The sequence below is a fragment of the Citrus sinensis genome, chromosome 7, assembly GCF_022201045.2.
Source record: "Citrus sinensis cultivar Valencia sweet orange chromosome 7, DVS_A1.0, whole genome shotgun sequence".
Classification (NCBI taxonomy): domain Eukaryota; kingdom Viridiplantae; phylum Streptophyta; class Magnoliopsida; order Sapindales; family Rutaceae; genus Citrus; species Citrus sinensis.
Window position 1 is genome coordinate 14359545 of NC_068562.1, and position 17983 is coordinate 14377527.

General features: G+C 30.5%; 1 protein-coding gene and 1 pseudogene across 1 annotated transcript in view; both read right to left on the reverse strand.

The window, feature by feature from the left end:
• Positions 1 to 5422: 5422 nt before the first annotated feature.
• On the reverse strand, positions 5423 to 8162 carry LOC127903716 (G-type lectin S-receptor-like serine/threonine-protein kinase CES101; annotated as a pseudogene).
• Positions 8163 to 14521: 6359 nt separating this feature from the next.
• Positions 14522 to 17983, reverse strand: part of LOC102614624 (protein RAE1-like) — a 51873-nt gene continuing 48411 nt past the window's right edge. The window contains exon 4 of the mRNA XM_052444292.1: positions 14522 to 14994. Within this exon, the coding sequence (XP_052300252.1) occupies positions 14845 to 14994 (150 nt within the window). The 3' untranslated portion in view covers positions 14522 to 14844. The remainder of the gene's footprint in view (positions 14995 to 17983) is intronic.

Below are 17983 nucleotides of genomic sequence, written 5' to 3' on the forward strand. Positions count from 1 at the left end.
AGTGTGCCTGAGAATCCCGTCCCAGAGAGGATCAGGTTCCGAAGAGAAGAATTCTTAGGAAAGTTTGGCAGAGAACCCTGAAGCAATTGGTTAATTGACAAGTCAAGAGTCTTAAGAGTAGGAACCTGCAATATCTTTTCTGGAAACTTCCCTTGCAACCCACACTCGCTGAGATCCAAGGCCTTCAAATTCGTCAGATTGGCCAAAAATTCTGTACCTGAGGATAGACCATAATTGTAATGCAAACGAATCACGGAGAGTGACCGTAACTTTGCCAGGTAGTGATTGATTGGACCTGAAAGATCACAGCCGGACAAGCTTAAAACTTGTAGATTGGGCAGAAATGATAAAGCTTTGCACCATTCAGCTCTGGAGGCGGACAAATCTACTTGATCCAGATGTAGTTCTCTGAGCTCTGTTAAGTTCTGCAGAAGCAAGCTTAAGTTTGGGATCTCAATTCTCCCGGAAAATCCTCTTGAGCGCTCACGGCCTGACAAATCAAGAGTAACCAACCTTGTCAAGCTTGAAATCTCAATGGGAATCTTCCCTGCGAAGCCACCCTGGGAAAGATTCAGATAAGTCAAATTTGTCAGGTTGCCCAACCTGGATGGTATTTGAAATCCGTCCAAGAAAGTGAAACCCAAATTGAGGCTCTGCAGATATTGAAGATTGAAAAGGCCAGTCGCATTCTCAAGTCCGCCAATGATTGGTTCCCTGCTCAAGTCGAGACCAATAACATGACCAGCCTCATCGCACCTTACACCGCTCCAATCACAACAATCAGAGCTTTGATGACTACTCCACTGACTCAGTTTTGTAGATGGATAGACACTGTGATTGCTTAATATGAAACTGTTCTTCATTTGGAGTAACAACGATTGTTGTTCGCTCTGACATTGGCCAGAAACCAAAACCATTTGGATCCCAAAATAATTGGCTAAAAAGGGTATCAAGAAAGGCCATGATAAGAGTAAAATTGGTCGCATTGTTTTAATAATTGCTGAAATGAAACTCGTAGAGGAGTGATGAAACTTGGGAGTTGCGATGAATTCATTTAATAGGAAAAAGGTCGCCGAAGTTCCCTAGAAGTTACACCCCCAACGTATAAACTGGGAGCTAGAAGACTACAAAAGTTCAAACCAATTAATGTTGCCAAGACTTGGGAGAAAAAAAATAAGAAAAGAAAATTGGATCTTTTGGTTAAATGCCTGCATCAAATACAGGAATCTTCCATTTCCATAGGTCCAAAATTACGACAATAAAAAGTTAGTGGGAGACCCGCGCATAAAACTATAGAAGTAAGTCACTTAAAACTTGGTTGGGCTCATTTCTTTTAGCATTGTCTTTCGTTGTATACTATGAATAAATATCTTGTTAATTTTTATGAATAAATAACTTCTTTGAAAAAAAAAGGGGTACTCTATGCACAAATACTAAATTTGAAAAATTAATTTTTATTTTGTACACTCTTTAAGATGCCAAAAGTATCCCTATTGGGCTCATTTCTTTTAGCATTGTCTTTCGTTGTATACTATGAATAAATATCTTGTTAATTTTTATGAATAAATAACTTCTTTGAAAAAAAAAGGGGTACTCTATGCACAAATACTAAATTTGAAAAATTAATTTTTATTTTGTACACTCTTTAAGATGCCAAAAGTATCCCTACTTAAATCATTTAAATAAACCAAATTGTAAGAAGAAGAAGAAGAAGAAGAAGATGCTGACTAGGTTATTAGGTTTAGAGTGCTTTAGTTAATTTATTTTTAAATTAAAGATAAAAAAAGAACACCTTTGCAATAATTTCGGTTTAGGTTATTAGGTTTAGAGTGCTTTAGTTAATTTATTTTTAAATTAAAGACAAAAAAAGAACACCTTTGCAATAATTTCGGTTTATTTTATTTCTAGAAAAATGTAAGTCTTACAAATATTTTATCTTCAAAATTATTTAAAAATTGATTTGATGCATGTTCAATGAATTATATTTTAAGATGTTAGATATAAAAGATTATATGTTAAATAATGAGTGTATTATATGAGTTTTAAGTAATTAAGTTGTATTGGCTCATTAATAAATAAATCTTAATAGTAATTTATATGATGATTAATTTTGTAATTAAATTATTTTATTAAAACCAGAGTGCTCAGAGTAGTTTTTAAGGTGGAAATAGCCTATATCTTATTGCAACTAAAATTTAGCATGAACTCTTAGAGATCATCTATGAATATTGCCCGTACAATATATATCTACGGTGGCACTAGTTTAGAGGTGAATATTGTCTCAATGACAGAAGGTAAAGGCCCTTATTTGAAATTCTTGTTAATTATTTTATTAACTTTGTCAAACAGAGAGAAGAAAAGAAATCTCAAACAAATAAGACATTCTGTATGTTTGGCATACTTCATCTAATGGATATAAATACTTATTTAATTATATAAACTCTTTTAAGATTTATTGTTATTGTTTGGATTTTTTTTAGTAGAGCTTTTGAAAATTAAATAAGATATTTTTTCTCTACCAGTTAAAACTCAAAATTTGGAATTTTGGGAGTAAATGTTCAAAAAATTATTTTTAAGAATGTTAAAACATCTAAAATATCATTTATTTATTCGATAATTTTATTTCATTCATTTTATAATATAATTTTAAAAAACGTGCTTATTAAATAATTTTTTAATTTTTAATAAAAGCTTCCATTGACAAACAAATAACTAAAATTATTTTTATAAAAACACTATTTATGAAAACTTTACTAATAAAAACTCTATTTAATAAGCTATATTTGGAAAGCTATACCAAAGTAAGCATAAGAGAAAATTAAAGCAAAAACTTTTAGGATTATTCAAAGCAAACTAAAAGTTTTTAGCTTTTAGGCGTAGACTTGGAAACTAAATAAAATAATTTTGAAATGAGGGATAGGATTTTGAAGGGAATGAGTTAGAAACAAGCACGAATGGAATCGTTGGGACCTAGTAAATATGTGATTATTACAATGTTATAATTCTATAATTCATAGGAAGATAAGGGTATTAATTAAAATTTAGTCCATTTCTTTGGAATCTCTATCTATATATGTTCTGATCCTCTCACTCCATCGTTTTACAAATTGTTGATCTTGGCCTCCCCAAGTTCGTAGTTTCTTGATTCTGATCCCGTTGAACCAAAATCATGGCTCCATGCATCGCTGCTTATATTAATTAGGATTCTTTCTGCCTTTTCCAGTATATTAATTCGCATCAAACCCTATTCAACCAATAGAAAGCAGGGTCTTTATTTATTATAATATCCAATAATTAAACAGATTTACTTAATTAATCAGGTGAGGTTAAATCTTGAAATAAGTATAATAAAAAGAATTAATTTAGACTTTCACTATTCATCTACTATATTAAAAAAAAATCTCAAAATTGATTGAATGCAATTCGTTTTCGCGTCAAACTCAACTTTGATTTGCTTGCGGGACCCGTAGACTAGAATTTTCAAAAACAAAAATCCTTCTAATATCTATTTTGTTAATTCCATTATATCTTTTTAATAAAAGATCTCCCTGTTCAACTGGTGTTTAAAGCTAGCTCTATATGTATTGTTGATCTTTCATATGTAATGTAAGGATCACAATAGGACATGGACCGAAAATCCAAAGATCAATCAGATTATGAGAGTGAGTATCCGCCACTTTACCCACTGCTTTCAGCTTCGGCGAAGCTCTCTGTGGATTGGACCCACATGTACAAAATGATAACCGTCTCTAGTTAATTAAAAAGTGGTTAGTTTGATTTGATAGATAAAATTAATCCTATTCATCATAATTTTGTTTAATCTCTATCTCATAATTAATGGGTTCCTCGTATAAAATGTATGGCTTGGTTGTGTCATTACAATTTTATATCCGATCGCGCGTGTTTTTCCATAGTAATCTTGCTATCGCTCTTTAAGGCACATCGGCAGCCTCAGTATTTCATATTTTTGTAAGAGGTAATTAACTTATAATTCAAAATAAAACATAAATTATTAATTTCAACGTCAAATATGGAGCTGTTCTTCATCTAGATTAATAGCGATTTTTGATGGCCCTGACACTGGCCAGACGCCAAAACCATATGCATCCCAAAATAATTGGCTAAAAAGGGTATCAAGAAAAGCCATGATAAGAGTAAAATTGATCTCATGATTGGGTCTAATAGTAGTGGAAATGAAACTCAGAGAAGGAATGGAACTTGCAAGTTGCAATGTATATGTAATATAGCAGAGTAAAGACTTGAAAGCAGCCGAAGAGGACTTCAGGTCAGCAGAAAAGACTTGTAAGCACCGTGCGCTGATTACTCACATGGATTTGAAAGAAGAGAAGAATAGTAACATGTTGTTGGACAAAGACATGAATCCTAAATTATTGGATTTTGAAATCAGGATAATTTTTTAAGGGAATGAGTTAGGAGCAAACACTAAACAATCAAAACCCGTGTAATGCTATTTGAACAAAGTGCAAAGTGGTGATAAAATCACCATTCAAATCATGTCATTTTTTTCGTTTTACTAACAACCAAAACATAATCGTTTTGATAGTGATTTTGGTGATCATCCTTTTATCCAAAATCTCCTTCTCTCCTTATTATTTTATTTTATTTTTAATATATATTCACGTAGAAACAAATATGTTCTGGCACGAATTTTGATGGACAAAATAATTTTTCATAAATGAAAGAGGGAATATATTAAGTAAGAGAGAGAAGAATGATCAATAATTTCGATTCTTATTATATGGAGATCCACTACATTAATTTGTTAGTTTTTAAAACTTAAAAAAGGCATGTCAACTTCAATATCAACTCTTGCTTAGCTTTAATTTAGTTATCAGAATATTGTGTATAAAATTTTATTTAAAAATGTCTCTCTGTAATTATAATTATATAATTCATGGCAAGATAAGGGCATTAATTGAAATTTAGTTCATTTCTTTGGACTCTACATATGTTCTTATACTCTCACTCCCTCGGTTTACAAATTGTTGATTTTGGCCGCCCAAAGTTCGTAGTTTGTTGATTCTGATCCCATTGAACGAAAATAATGGTTCCATGCATGGCTTTTTATATATCAGAATCGTGATAGTATCAGACCCGTTGAACCAATAAAAATCAGGGACATTTCTCCATATAATATCTATTAATTAGTCTCAGGAGTTCAGCCCAGTAGTTTTCAAGTATTCTTATTAAGTTTGAATTTGGAGAAAATAGAAAATAAAGAATTGATTTGATCTTTGACCATCCCTCCACTTTTTTTTTTTAAAAAAAATCTAATAATTGACTGAATGCAATTCGTCCTCGCTTCAAAACCAACTTTGGTTTTTGCTTGCGGGACCTGTAGACTTTGATAAGTCTTGTAAGGTTAGAGCAAACATTTGATAGTGATTTTATTGGTCTAAAGAAGAGCCAACTCATGATTGAATTCGGTTCTCGCATTATTACATTTAGTTATAATGACTGATTGAAAGACACATGCACGGTATAAAATGAACGGGAAAAGAAGGATAACAGCTAGCACTCAAGATTTTTGTGTACAAATATTAGATCAGAGGAGTAATTATAACAACCTAACCCCAAAGTGTATGAATTAACTTACATAATCCTTGAAACCATTTCCCAAAAAAGGACCTGATATACATTAAAATAAAAGTTAGCGCGCTTCTAAAAGTGAAATCGTTACTTGGTTGATTGAACAATCTTCTGTCTTGCCGGTGGACGAAGTTGAAGTGACTGTATTTCTTACATACGAAAAGGCAGGTTGTTTCGGAGGAAGTAATGCTGCAGCTTCATTTGTCAGCATGGATACAACATCATTCGTCGTGGGTCTATCATCAGCACTTTCTTGTACACAAAGGAGTGCAATGTTCACATATCTTAAAAGCACCTGCTTGGAGGAATATTCATCTTCTAATATTGCATCAGTCAACTCCAGGGTCCTGTTGCTTCTCCATAGATCCCATGCCTAAACAACCAAACGACGTTATTAGATAGTTGTACACTCGATATAGAGATTAGTTTAAACATTCACAAATTAGGTGCCAAAATCCAACGAATTTTTTTAGTGTTATGAATGTTTTTAATAATTTCGTAAAAGTGCGTGTCCTCACATGAGGATGACTTGGGAATTAACATATATTTTCACCTAAGTAAAATAAAAGGAATATGTGCAACGGCTTTTGTTACTTACATATCCTAGCAGATTTAGAGTGTCGGTTCGATAAAATCCAGTGTTTTTCTTGCCACTTACAATCTCGAGCAACAATACTCCAAAGCTAAACACATCAAATTTAATTGAAAATATTCCTTCGATTGCGTATTCAGGGGACATGTAACCACTGTAATTCAACAACAACAAAATAATAATCAGTAATTCACGCATAACTAATTAATCATTTTCATTTTGATTTGCGTCATTTGCTTACTATGTCCCCACGATCCTACTAGTGTTTGCTTGTAATTCATTTCCTCCACAAATTCTTGCCATTCCAAAATCTGATATTTTGGGATTCATGTCTTTATCCAACAAGATGTTACTGGCTTTTAAATCTCAATGAATAATTCGCACTCTAGAATATCGATGAAGATAAAGAAGTCCTTGAACTATCCCTTCAATAATCCGAGCACGTGTTATCCAATCTAATAACGTTCGCTTGGTTGGATCTAATTTACAACAAAAGACTAAATGTCATTATGCATGAAAACCAAAAATTGCAGACCACATAATTTGATGTAAATTGATGTAGCAACTTAATTGTTTTTTTAATCTGATAATTCGATGATGTTAATCATTAAACTTAAAAATTGAAATAGAAAATACTAAATATTCTTTTAGGTTAGGTTTGTTGCAAAATAAAGGATTGGATTGGACTAGTTATTAAGATTGAATTGGATTGAATTAGACTAAATTATTTTATAGTAATGTTTTGTGTTTGGTTTAGTGTTGGACCCACTCATATTAAATTCAATTAAAGGAAGTTAAAAAAAACTATTTAAAAAGAATGATTGTTTCTTAAAGTTATATTGTTAATTATTGAATATTATATTAGATATTCAATTTCAAGGTAAATTAATAATTGAATAATTTTGATATATAATCTTAAATTAAATGCTAAATGCTATTTTAAATAAACTAATGAATAAAATTTGGAAATGTAATATAAGCTAAATTCTAGCTTAAATAAAATTTTGATAAATAATTTCATATTAAATAGTAGTTTAAACAAATGTATGAATAAAATTTGAAGTAAGGAAAATGTAAGAATAAGAAAAAATTGCAAAACACTAACTAAAAAGAAAGAAGTCCAAGCTTTTGTTAGGCGTGTATTCATAGATCAGATTCTTCTCATCTTTATCTATGCAGCAGCCCAAAAGTCTCACAAGATTCTTGTGCTGAACCTTGGCTATCACCGAAGCTTCATTTTTCATCTCTCGCAATCCTTGTCCAGATCTTCCTGAAAGCCTTTTCACAGCTATCTCATTTCCTTTTCTTAACACTCCCTGAAAACGGTAAATTTATAGTTCTGTTAAAAATGAAATTATTGCTCCAAAGAAAAGGATATCTGTAGTACCTTATAAACAGGTCCAAAGCCACCCTCTCCGAGCTTATTTGCGTCGGAGAATCTATTCGTTGCAGTAGAAACACTGGAAAAACTGAATAAGGGAAATTGATCAACTTCCTTCTTTTTGTTTCTTTTTGTCAGCTTACTGTTTACAGGAAGCTCTATGTTAACGTTGTTGGCTTTCAGGTTCAAATCCAAATCAAACATCATCAAATCCTCTCCTGAAGTGTGAAGAAACTAAAGCTTTAATTACGATATGTATATGTATGTTAGCATATTTGAGTACTCTCAAAATCGTGCAATTAAATGAGAACTTTTACCTCTGCTTCTGGGCTTTCTCCTCACACAATAGAAATTCAAGCCTAAAGTGGCCACTGCTGCCAGAGTGATCGACAAGGATAACAAGACGAAAAAAGAAGCTGAATCTACTCCTTTAGACAAACCAGAAATGAATGCTAATATCAAGAAGACAGCAGACACCAAGAGAACAACAATAATGAAGATTGCAAAGCGCTCCATTGAGATCGATCAAACGATTGTTCCAAATGTTGCGACGTGTATAGTTCATGTACTTAGAAAAAAGCCAAGAAGGACTTAAATATAAGACTAGTAAACAATCCTATGATCAAAGGTAGTCATAAAACAGTAATTTAATAAATATGTCACTATTTAGATTTATGGAAGAGTGATGATACATCAACAAACTCTTTTATAAACTTATTTTATACAAACTAACGTGACATTAATTCATTAATTGAATTAAATATTTCTTGGTCTGCATGATTTATTTATATTATTTTATATTTTTATTCAACTAATAAATTAATATTACATCAGTTTGTACAAGATAAGTTTGTACAATAGTATGTGGTTATATCATTACTTTTTATAGAATTACCGACAGAAACATTTAAATATAAGACTTCTTCACGCACACGAAAACTCTAGTTTCCAATGACGTGAACGGTCTACGATGACAATCGTTTTCTCTAAATTGGCCACAAGCTCGTCAATATTTCATAGATAATTAATCTTCGGGAGTCGATGCTAGATTTTAGTTGTAGCGAGACATTTTGTTTCAAATTATTAAGTGCAAGGTTGTCTATGACCAACTCTACGCTATAGATAATAGACTCATGCAGTTCATGATCACTTATAAGTTTATAAGAGTAGAAAGTAGAATCTAGAAGATCAAACCGTATGAAAGCACTTTTATGCTTGTATCTGCACCAATGTTTTATTTAGGGATGACAAAAGGATGGGGTGGGGGTGGGGAGGCCTACCCCATTCCCCACCCTATTAAATTTTTTACCTCCATTTTCTAATAAATTTAGTGGGTTAGGGATGAGAAATCTCTATATGAGAAATGATTTCACCATCCTCACCCCATTTCCTATTTGCCTATTTTATAGTAAGTATAAATATATGATTTCAGTAAATTAAATACTTAAAATAAAATCATTACCATATTATAAAGTATTTAAATTATTTTAAAAAAATCTCTAAAAGTTTGAAATAATATCTTAAAATGCTATTGAAACTTAAAAATGTTTGAAGAGAGCACCATCTTAAAAGAGAAAAGAAAACATAACAATGTTTTAGAGTCGAAAAAGAATTATATTGTAGGATTTTCTTTTATTTATATCATGTTTATATTACATAAAAAAATAATTAATTGACATTATAGTTGATAAAAAAAATTATTAAATAAGAATTAAAAATATATTTATATATAATAGGAATGGGGATTGGGGTGGGGGTGGGGTGAGGAGTACAAAACCAAATCCCACCTCGTTAAGAATTTTGAGGATTATTTTGCCCCCCACTCCCACTCCATTCCCCAAAAATTATTCAAAATTTTTTCCATTTGGGATGGAGTTCCATGGGGCTCCAAACCCGTGAAGAATTTTGCCATCTCTAGTTTTATTGTCAATTATTGGCATTTAACCATAGCTTTCAATTTTTTTCTCCATTATCCTTCTAAGTAATTAGTTTGAACTTTTGTAGAGTGTCAAGCAAAAATTGATAGATTAGGATTCAGTATGGAATCATTGGTCAAGATTTATTTTTATTTTTAATTTTATATTTTACTTGTCAATAATTCAACAAAAAATAGCTCAGCACTGAAGTCTTATTCAAAATTTAAATTATGTTGTTCCTTTAAGCTAAAAAACAATTCAATTTCCTCCTCACATATTTTTGGAACCTCAAACGTCTTACTTTTAAGATCAAAAAATAAAAAATAAAATTAACCAACTCAATTAATTAACACCCAAATAAAAAAAAGGATTAATGATAAAAAAAAAATGAAATGAACTTTATCATGTACTATCCACACCATCTCATTCATTTAAATTTTATCTACAATCTCATTCACTATTTTCATGCCACAAAATTGGTGGTCGGTTGTTTTCCTGCAGACCAGAAGTCCTCCTCAGCTGCTTTATAGTTAATTTCTACTTCACCTCCCAACTTATACGTTGGGGTGTACATAATTTCCTTGGGCCATCTTTGTAAGAAATAATTAATTAGAAAGTGAAAAGGACTTTAAGATTTTTCTTCAGAACATACAAAATAAATGAGGCTGAGATTAATATTAAGTTTTGCAGGCGCGACAAAACGAATAAATGAATCAAATTTAAATTGAATCATAAACAAATTAAGTCAAAACTTTATTGATTCAGATTTGATTCATTTATTAAGCAAATCTCAGGACTTGAATTCGATCTGTTTATTAAACGAATATTCGATTTGATTAATTTAATTCGTTTAGTAAAACTAATAAATGAATTGAATCAAATATGAATTTATTTACTACTCATTTATTCTATAATGAATCCATAACGAATCGAATTACTACATATTCTGTCTTATTATAATTTATAATTACTATAATAGCTTTGAAATTTTAAAATTTTTCATACATATTTAAAGAAAATAAATAATTTAATCAAATTAATTTTAAATAAATGGATTGTATTTGATTTGTTTATGACATATTTATTAAATGAACCCTGAATGAATCAATGAATTAGTGTCTTAAAACCTGGATTCAATTTGTTTAACTAACGAATTGTATTGAATTTATCTATTTATTAAACGAATTAATTTTTTAAACTCAAACTCATTTAATTCACATTAAATTGAATCGAATAAACCTAGATTGGCATCCCTAGTCTAGCGTACCGACACATAAACATTGATTCATTAATCGACCGATTTGCTTTGATAATTTTTTGGGAAAAGAATAACTAAATAAGATCTATTGAAATAGTCATAGACTCCTTTTTAACAATATATCACAAGTTAGATACAAGACTTCTCCACCTATAGAAGACTTTTAGTTTCCAAGTCTACACCTGTCATGACTCACGAGAGAGTTCACAGTTGATGGTGAAAGGGCCTGTAACTGTTATTCGTTATTGGTTTTGAGTCGATCTTTATCTTCAAATTGGCACATACTCAGATATATACAGGCAATTTCTAGTCAATATTTGCTAAACTTTTGTTGTAGCAGTAGAAAATTAAGACTCAATTTCAAAAAATTCAAATAAAAACCAGAAAAGACAGACAAAGTCCCAAATTAATTACCTAGTTAACTATTGGTGAAGAAGTATGACTGTTAGAGTGCAATTTATGCACTAGTTTTGCATTGTTTACTTCCCTTAATATCGATGTTTTGCACTTAATAATAATGATTTACTTGTGTTTTACTTTTGTAGGTGCAATTCTATTGATTCATGATAAAATTGAGTTATAAGATAATGTTTAAAGATGATTGTTCTCTTGGAGAAATTTAGAGAGCTAGAAGAACTTTGTTGATAAGGCGTGGGCGCGTGCTGTCAACTGCGGACCTATAATTTTTAGTTTAACGTGTTTTGTATTTTTAGTTATTTTTGTAATTACGAATTTAATATTTTAGATATTAGTATTTTATTTTAAATAGAACTCTAAAAGAGAAGAGAGAGAGAGTATTTAAGGGAGGAATCTATTATGAAAAAGGGGATTTTGGATTTGGAGAAAAAGAAAGAAACCCTAGATCTAAACTTTTCTCTTCTCTCTATGAAGAACTAAACCTATTTTTCTGGTTGAAGGATAATGAAGCTTTGATTCATCACTACTGTGAGATCTTTCTTATACTTTAATTGTTTTATTGCTTTTTGGGTATTTGTTTATTCTCTGAATTAGTTTCATGATTATGTTTGTTAATTAGGTAATTGGCCACTATTTAATTATCAACTTAATTTATTGTCAATTAAAGGATTCATCGTATGAAGATTTTAATGTTTGTGACAAATAACATAGCAGTGAGTTGTGTTATGAGAATAAACAATCTAATTTAAATGAATCATCATATGTGTTGATTAGGATTTGGGTCTCTCTGGTTTTTCAGGCTGTCAATTGATTAAATCATATGATCGTATCTAGGGTTGTCTATTGATTAGGGAAATATCCAACGGTCGTACCTTGGTTATCGACTAGTTAAGGAGAGATTGGCTATTAGAGGGTCTCAATAGCTATAACCGGTCTATTCATAAGTAATAATAATCTATATTTGAATCAATGATCAGTAGTCGAATCAAGCTGAGTTAATTCCTTCAACCAGAGCTTTCTCCAATTTGAATTACAACTTTAATTTACATTCTTATTATTTTAATTTGATTTTTATTATTGTCAACAATTCCCCCATTTTACGTTTTACGTTTCAAAAGGATTTAAATAATTACCGATCTCTGTGGACACGACCCTAATCAATCACTATACACAATTTATTTAGAGTAGGAATTTATTTTTGTTGGCTTCGACAACCATCAATGACAATTATTTTTTATTTGAAATCTAAATTAATATGAATTGATTTGAAATCTAAACAAAGCTAAATGCCTAAATTTGAATGGCATATTTCCTTTTCATTTGAATCTTTCAAAATAATTATTGAGTTCTTTGTTTTTTAACTTAAAAAGTCTGAAAGCTAATACTTTTACAATCTTACCCAATATAAATTTTAAATATTAAATAAATAATAAAATCTCAAAGAATATAAATAAGATAGTATTTTATTATAACATGAATCATGTTCAAGTGAACATAAGCCTTTAATATTTTAAATTAGAACATCTTAATAAATTTTATTGCAATTTATGATGTTTCATATAAAAAATACTCGTAAAAAATTGTGAAGATAGATGATGCTAATTTGAAGAAAATTAAAAAAAATATTAATATATAGCCAAAAGTTATAAAGATGAATAGTAATACTAATTAGTAAGTTTTATTTAGGTAAAGATAAAAAATTAATTAGATAGAAATATTTAAAAAGAAAATCTTTTAATGATGTTATTAAAAAATTTTAGATTAATTATAAATTTTAAAGATCAATCGTCTAGTATACAATTTGTAAGATTAGCTTTGTGATAATATCGATAAAAACTTCTAATTACCTTGAGTTGGAAATTTAGTTTTGATTTTTCAAGTCTAGAGTCGCTTTTGCATTTGCGCTTCTAGTATAATGGCACTTGCATCCTCAAAATATGTTAAGGGAGTGTGTTCGAGTCTTACAAGACTCATTTCTTTCTGAAAATGATAGATTTCTCTGTACATATTAGTGAGAGTATATTTTCAGAGTTTTAGTAGTTTTTGTGGATTTGTAAATTGTAAGAATTTCGTAAAAAAAGAAAAAGAAGTCTAAAAAAACTCGAGCACCCAATCAACTAGGGACCAGCTACCGTGCCCCCTTTTTTCGTCATTATCCAGTGTAGCCGTTAGATTATAATTAATTTAATCCAAGGGATGGGGTTTGAAAAGGGTAAAAAGTCAATTACAGTGAGCAACCATCCAAATCAGCTTCTTTGTACAAGATTAGTTTTAGGGGCTGTAACCCCTTACTGGCCATTTTGATCGATGACTGCGGTTTCTCGGACGCAAGAAAATTGAATGTCAAATATATGGTGCTATAAAGCGTATTTTGATGGTAAGAAATAACTGTCACTGAATTTCAGGAATGAAGGTGGTGGGAAGTAATAAGCAGAAGGACTGTGAGATTAACTGAGGAACTGAAGTCGTTGGTGATGATGCAAGCATTGATGGGGGTAGAAAAAGGCAGTGCCTCAATGGGTTCATAAGATATTTCTAAGCTATGTTAATGGAAAAATAAATAAATTATCATAACTTAGTAATAGTTGAGTGGTAGTCTAGGTTTTGACTAATTATTTTGGTTGTTATACGATGATATTGCAGTGGTGGAGTTGTGCGTCATTTGGGTTACCATGATTGTGTTGTAGATTCGAACGGAAATTGGATCCACGTATAAGAATTTGCCACCGAAGGAAAAGTGTCAGTACAAAAGTGAGGCCAAACGAGTAGGGAAGTCAAACATGGGGAAGGCAAAGTTCCTCACAAGATGTGCTCCAGATAGATTAGCTGCAGCAGTTTCACAACTTACAGATGAACAAAGAGTGGCTGTTTGTGAAATGGGCTTTGGTAGTTTGTTACAACTGAACTGTGTCAGGCTAAAGAGGAATCTTTGTGGCTGGTTAGTTGAGAAGATTTACAAGTAAAAAAATCCATTCGGTTAACTATTTCACATTTTTAAACCATTTCAGATCAGTCTATATTCGGCCACAACTCCTGCTGCTGCACAGGACTTCTTGCGACTACCATCAAGCAGCAGTGATGAAGATTCAATAAGTCTTTCTTTCATTTTTTTTTTTGGACAACTAAGAAGTCAAATTGTCAATGGATATCAATCGACTTTACAAGTTATCGAGGCGGCCATTGGCACAATTTCATTTTAAACAGTTATGGTTCAGATCACTGCAACCCAACTTTCATGTGTACACAAAATTAGTAACCCTACATTCATTACTTGGACATTATAATATTTATCCTATCCCAACCCAACACTGGTATGCGCACACACATTACTAACTATATACCAAATATAATCACTGCAACAGAGGATATTTTCTTCATTTCTCTGCATCTTGTACTTATTTTTATGCAATTTTCAGTACATATCCAAATTTTATTTCACACAATTTTCTCCATCACAAGCCTTCCACATGTGTTTCAACAATTCTTATTTCATGTAAAATTCTACTTCTGGTTTGTGTCTCTGCTATTCATACTAATACGACCTATGCATGCATACTGAAACTTTAGGCTATAACAGTAACCATTTGCATTTGTAGGTGTGACAGGGATTTTCATGGTTGAGAATCCTTACTTTTCTTGGGGTTCGGCTCCCATCTTGGGGTTCGGTTGCTTATAGGAGCCGTATTGTTTTAATTGGCGCATCATGCATAGCCACAATCACTGGCTGACCACCAGAGAGTAAAGGCCATGTCTTGACCTTCTTGTCACATCCTCCAGAGAAGACAGTAATTCCATCATCCTTCAATGTTGAGCATAGGACCTTCAAATTTGGAAGACAAGAAAAAGGTTAAATTATCAGCAATCACAAATTCAACAGTATGGTATTCTAACTACCACAAATCTTGCTTTAGATTACCGGATGGTCATGCGAAATTGATGCTATAACAGTAACCATTTGCATTTGTAGGTGTGACAGGGATTTTCATGGTTGAGAATCCTTACTAACTACTGTTCTTTTACACTGAAACTCCAACACATTCACAAGCTTAGCGATTGGTTCGCTTTCAACAATCCGTTCAGCAAGAAAGCAAGCAAACAAATGATCATAGCTTAGCATACGTATTTAGCATTAAAACAAAAAATAATTCTTTATCCGAAAATGTACAATTAATTTTTACATTAACACAAACAATTAAGCTTAAACCTGACAAAAATATATAATAAATAAGTTCTATATGTTTCTACTTAATCCTTACAACATCATCATAAGCATTAATTCAACAGTCGCCAAGTTCATCATTCACAAGAAACCGACAAGAAAATTTAAAGGTCAATAATTTTTAAAGATTATCGGAAAGAAAAAAGAATAAAGAAAATAATAAATAAAGTATACCTCGATGGACTTGTTAGGGTTTTGATTGGTGGCAACGGCAGCAGCACCGAAAGTAGCCATTAATTTGCTAATTTTTGATCGTTTCGTGATATTTAGTTAGTGAGTGACAGAGCGAAAGATTATTTGTTGATTCGGTGATGATTTTGAAAGAAGAGGGAAACCAAAAGTAAAAGAGAAAAGCTATTTATAGAGAGGACTGAGGAGAAATGTAGTGGGTGTAGGTTAAGGCTCTGCGCATACCCCGCGTAACGTTGTATCAACGTCTGTTAACTGAACTGCGCAAAAACTACGACCAGCCAGCCAAGGCTTGCGTTTTGTTGCGCAAGGGATGGCAGAAAAGTGAGCGCGCGGCCCAGCCCGGCTTCGGCTTCACTTTTGGGGTTCGGGTCAGATTTAAGCTTTTGATAGTAGAGACCAAATATCTGATTTAATATTGAAAAAATCTACAACAAAATAATCAAATAATAATAAAATATTTAATTAGGAACTTATGGGATTATACCAAATAGACACTTACCAATTGCATTGTGATAATTGATACTGTATTTGTTTCTATTCAATTTTATTTTAATTTCATGTAATTTTATTATATTAAGTGTCACTATTACTAATTATTAATTAGTGTTATTTACTATTAATAACTTTTCCCCCTTTTTCATCTTTTAGTCTTTCTTTCCGTGTGAAGGTTGCTTTTTCTTCCTTCTTTATAAAGGTTAGTCTTTGCTTCCATGTGAAGGCTAACTTTTCTTTCCTTGTGAAGATTAGTTTCCAATTCATTCATATTATTTAAAATTTCTACAATAAATACATACATATTATTAAAATAAATACAATAATTTTAATAGTTTAATATTTAAATTTATTAAAATATTTTAATATTATTAGTCTACTGCATAGATTACATTATTTATATAATATTTGTATTTATTAAAAATTTTAACGTGTATTTTTTGGGATAATAGAGGTAAAGGGTATAATAATCAAAAGTGGTCTTGGTGTCCTTTTACGAAAACTTAGGGGTGTTGGTGACCATTTCCCAAATCTTGGAAGTGTAGATGTACTTTTCCCCTTACTAATATGTATTGTACAATCAAGAGTCTATCAATAGACCGTCTATTGGAAGGCGATTTGTTCTACCTACAAAATCAACAAAGAAAATTCATATCTTTACATAATTTTTAATTAGGAGAGAAAAATTTAAGAGGACTTGGGAGAGTTGCAGTTCACCACTTGGCTAACTGTTGAGATGCAAGTTGGCAAGAAAATACTGTTAAAGTTAGATAAATTATGTACAACTATATTCAATATAAAAATTGCAGAATACTAATGACTCAAAATAATTGACAATAAAAACGTTATTGGCGCACATACTAAAAGCTTTTATTTGTTTATTTGAGAGTTTTTCTTTTTCATTTATTTAAAAAGTAGAGTGGTGGAAAAAATTCAAATAATTTTTTTAGAAATTTTTAATTCTAATTTTATCAATATTTGAACTCAAGTTACAATTAAATAAAATTGTTTGAAAACCACTCAACTAAGGTGTGGTTTAGGAATTCAGGGATCGGAAGTAGAAATAAGTTGTTTACTTACATTGGAAGAAGAATGTATAATATGAGTCATAATCTTATTTATATGTTTACTCTTATTTGGATTGGGAGTTAATTATTTTAAATTATATTTTTACCCTTATTTAAAAGATTGTAGTTTCTAATTACAAGTGAATAAAAAATATATTTATAAAATAAACTATTTAATTTATCATTATTTTAATTATATAAATTACTAATAATTATTAATATTCTTAATTATGTAAATCATAATTTTTTATTGATTTTAATTTTAATTACATAAATTAAAAATTATTATAAGAGCAAAACAAACAAAACATTATTATTGATAATATATTACAAAATTAATATTTTCTTAGAGTAAACCATTTATTATTATTAGTTATCAATATTAAATAAATATAGTAATTTTATTTTTCAAATAAAGATAGTATATTGTAATATTATTAATTCTCTATGAATATAATAGTATTACTTTTAAGTAATTTTAACTTAGATTACATAAATTTTTATTTTTTAACTAAATATAATAATATTATTTAAATAAATATAATGTTTTTAATTTTAAATAATATAATATAATTTTATTTAATAAATATAAATTTTATTGTATTACATAAAGAAAAGAAGATGTGGGAGTGGCCCCTATAGAAGTGAGAATTCAACTCCTTGCAAAAAAAAAAAAAATGAGTGAGATCTATGAAGTGAGAGTTCCACTCCCCTCCTTAAATAAGAAAGAAAACATACACTGGAGTATGAAGAATTACAAGAGTTCAAATTAAACATAATATAAACTAATATTTTGATCAAACTACACGGCCAGGCCACAAGGACCCCCCAACCCTTTT